This window comes from Pundamilia nyererei, unplaced genomic scaffold (assembly GCF_000239375.1).
Source record: "Pundamilia nyererei isolate P.nyererei 1_Seehausen unplaced genomic scaffold, PunNye1.0 scaffold00023, whole genome shotgun sequence".
NCBI classification, from domain to species: Eukaryota; Metazoa; Chordata; class Actinopteri; order Cichliformes; family Cichlidae; genus Pundamilia; species Pundamilia nyererei.
The window spans coordinates 461,290-463,230 of record NW_005187424.1 but is presented as its reverse complement, the minus strand read 5'-3'; the positions used below and the strand labels follow the sequence as shown (position 1 = coordinate 463,230).

The window sequence follows — 1,941 nt, the reverse complement described above, 5'->3', positions numbered from 1 at the left end:
TAGATAGATAGATAGATAGATAGATAGATAGATAGATAGATAGATAGATAGATAGATAGATAGATAGATAGATAGATAGATAGATAGATAGATAGTCACACTAACAGCCCAATGGACAGCTTGACACACTGACTCACCTCCCTGACACTCCTCCCTGCTGGTATTAAAGCCAGCATTGCCATTGACAAACTGGCAGATGGAGTAGAGGCGACAGCCACGGTGACAGGCGTTCATTATGGAGTCCTAGCAGTCAAACAGACAGAAGGGGGGGTTCAAAATTAGAGATGTCTCCTATAGTCTTGGATAAACTCCAGATAACCTTGTTAGGAGCTGTGACATAGATGGGTCATGGCATTCGTAATGACACGGTGCAGCTGTAATATTATGGCCTGACATAAACAGTTTATAAGACGCGTTTAGATGCTGCCAGAGAAAGCTGATGGTAATAAGCGAGCTCCATGAAAATTTTGCAGGATACTGATGTGGTGATGCACTCTTGATGCAAATAAAGAAACAGCGTCCTCTGGTGGCCTCGCTGGGAATAGACGAGACAAAAAAGGTTTTTGGCCAGTTTATTACAGCCTTGAGCTTTTCATCATCTTTACTGCGTTTCCGCGCTGATTCGGAGGGAGGGGAAAGGCTGTTTATCCCAAAGCGCGAAGGTGAATGCGTACACAGCGTGTCTGGAGTCGCTGTTCTGTGTGATGGACGCAGAGCTTTGGATCGCAGATTTCAAACCGGGTGTTTGCAGCTCTACCCTTTGCCGCCCTGCAGGGTGTCTGAACCACACCTGAAGGCAGCAGAGGAGGAGAAGGGGAGGAGGGGGGAGACAAACACCCGAGATATAAAATCTGTAATCCACGGAAACTCACAAACCTCACGGTCTCAGCCTGCCGCCCTCCGTCTGGCCTTGTCTGCGTAAACCTGTCTACAAACAGCGGATCCGAGTGGGTCACTGACGCAGTTCACGTCTCGACTGGCCTTTAAGATGCACACAGAAATCAGCTGCATCCATTTTCGGCCTAAGTGCGCCGAAGCGTCCCTGAGGCCCTCGCGCGGACCTAAACACGTTCACTGCGGGTTATCGTGAGCTCTGGCTCCCCCGTTAGTCTGCGCTGCGCGCCGCAGCGGGATGGAGCCTGCCGGGGACCACTTACTTTAGCGGGGCTTTTGTTTCTGATGGTGAGCGCGCACTGCTTCTTGCAGTAATTGATGTCGCCCAGCTGGTCGTCAAACAGATCGGAGGACGCTGCAGCGAGTCCAGCGAGGAGCACGGAGAGCAGGGCCGAGAGCGCGCACATCCTGCCGCCGAGCCGAAGCATGCCAGATCCCGGAGAGAGCCGCGGAGAGTCGCTTTGTGGCGCCACTGCTGCTGCGGATGCTGCTGCTGCCTCAGCCCGGGTCCCGTCTGCCGCTCCGCTGATCTGCCTCTGCCCGTGGCGTCACGCGCATCATCATCATCATCATCACGCACGCGCCGTCAAACAGCCTACTCGATCCGCAGAGCAGCCTTTGCTGCAGTGCATAAACGAGCAGCGGAGAGGAGGACCTGACCCACACCTGAGACCTCACAGAGACACAACACGCAACTCACGGTCACGCCTGTTAGAAGAACGGTTTACTGCTGGGTTACCTGAAAAAAGGGGATCATGAAAAAGTTTAACCGATGCTATAGAAGTATATGTATAGAGTATATGTAGCATAACATAACACAACATAACATAAAATAACATAACATAATGTAACGTATTATAACATAACATAATATAATGTAACATAGTATAATATAATACAATATAATATAACATATAACTGAGAGTATTTGTGAGCATTTGTACCTGAGAGTATCCATATGTTTCTGACAGTATTTGTGAGTATCTGACAGTATCTGTAAGTTTCTAAGAGTATCCGTGAGTATTTGTGAGTATCTGACAGTATCTG

General features: G+C 49.2%; 1 protein-coding gene across 1 annotated transcript in view; it reads right to left on the bottom strand.

Annotated features, from left to right (window-relative positions):
• The window catches only part of tmem59l (transmembrane protein 59-like), a 9,909-nt gene extending 8,371 nt beyond the window's left edge, over positions 1-1,538 (bottom strand). Inside the window, exons 1-2 of the mRNA XM_005727078.2 lie at positions 1,158-1,538; positions 138-243 (exon numbers count right to left, since the gene is read on the bottom strand). Coding sequence (XP_005727135.1) covers positions 138-243; positions 1,158-1,322 — 271 coding nt within the window. The 5' untranslated portion in view covers positions 1,323-1,538. The remainder of the gene's footprint in view (positions 1-137; positions 244-1,157) is intronic.
• Positions 1,539-1,941: the final 403 nt, after the last annotated feature.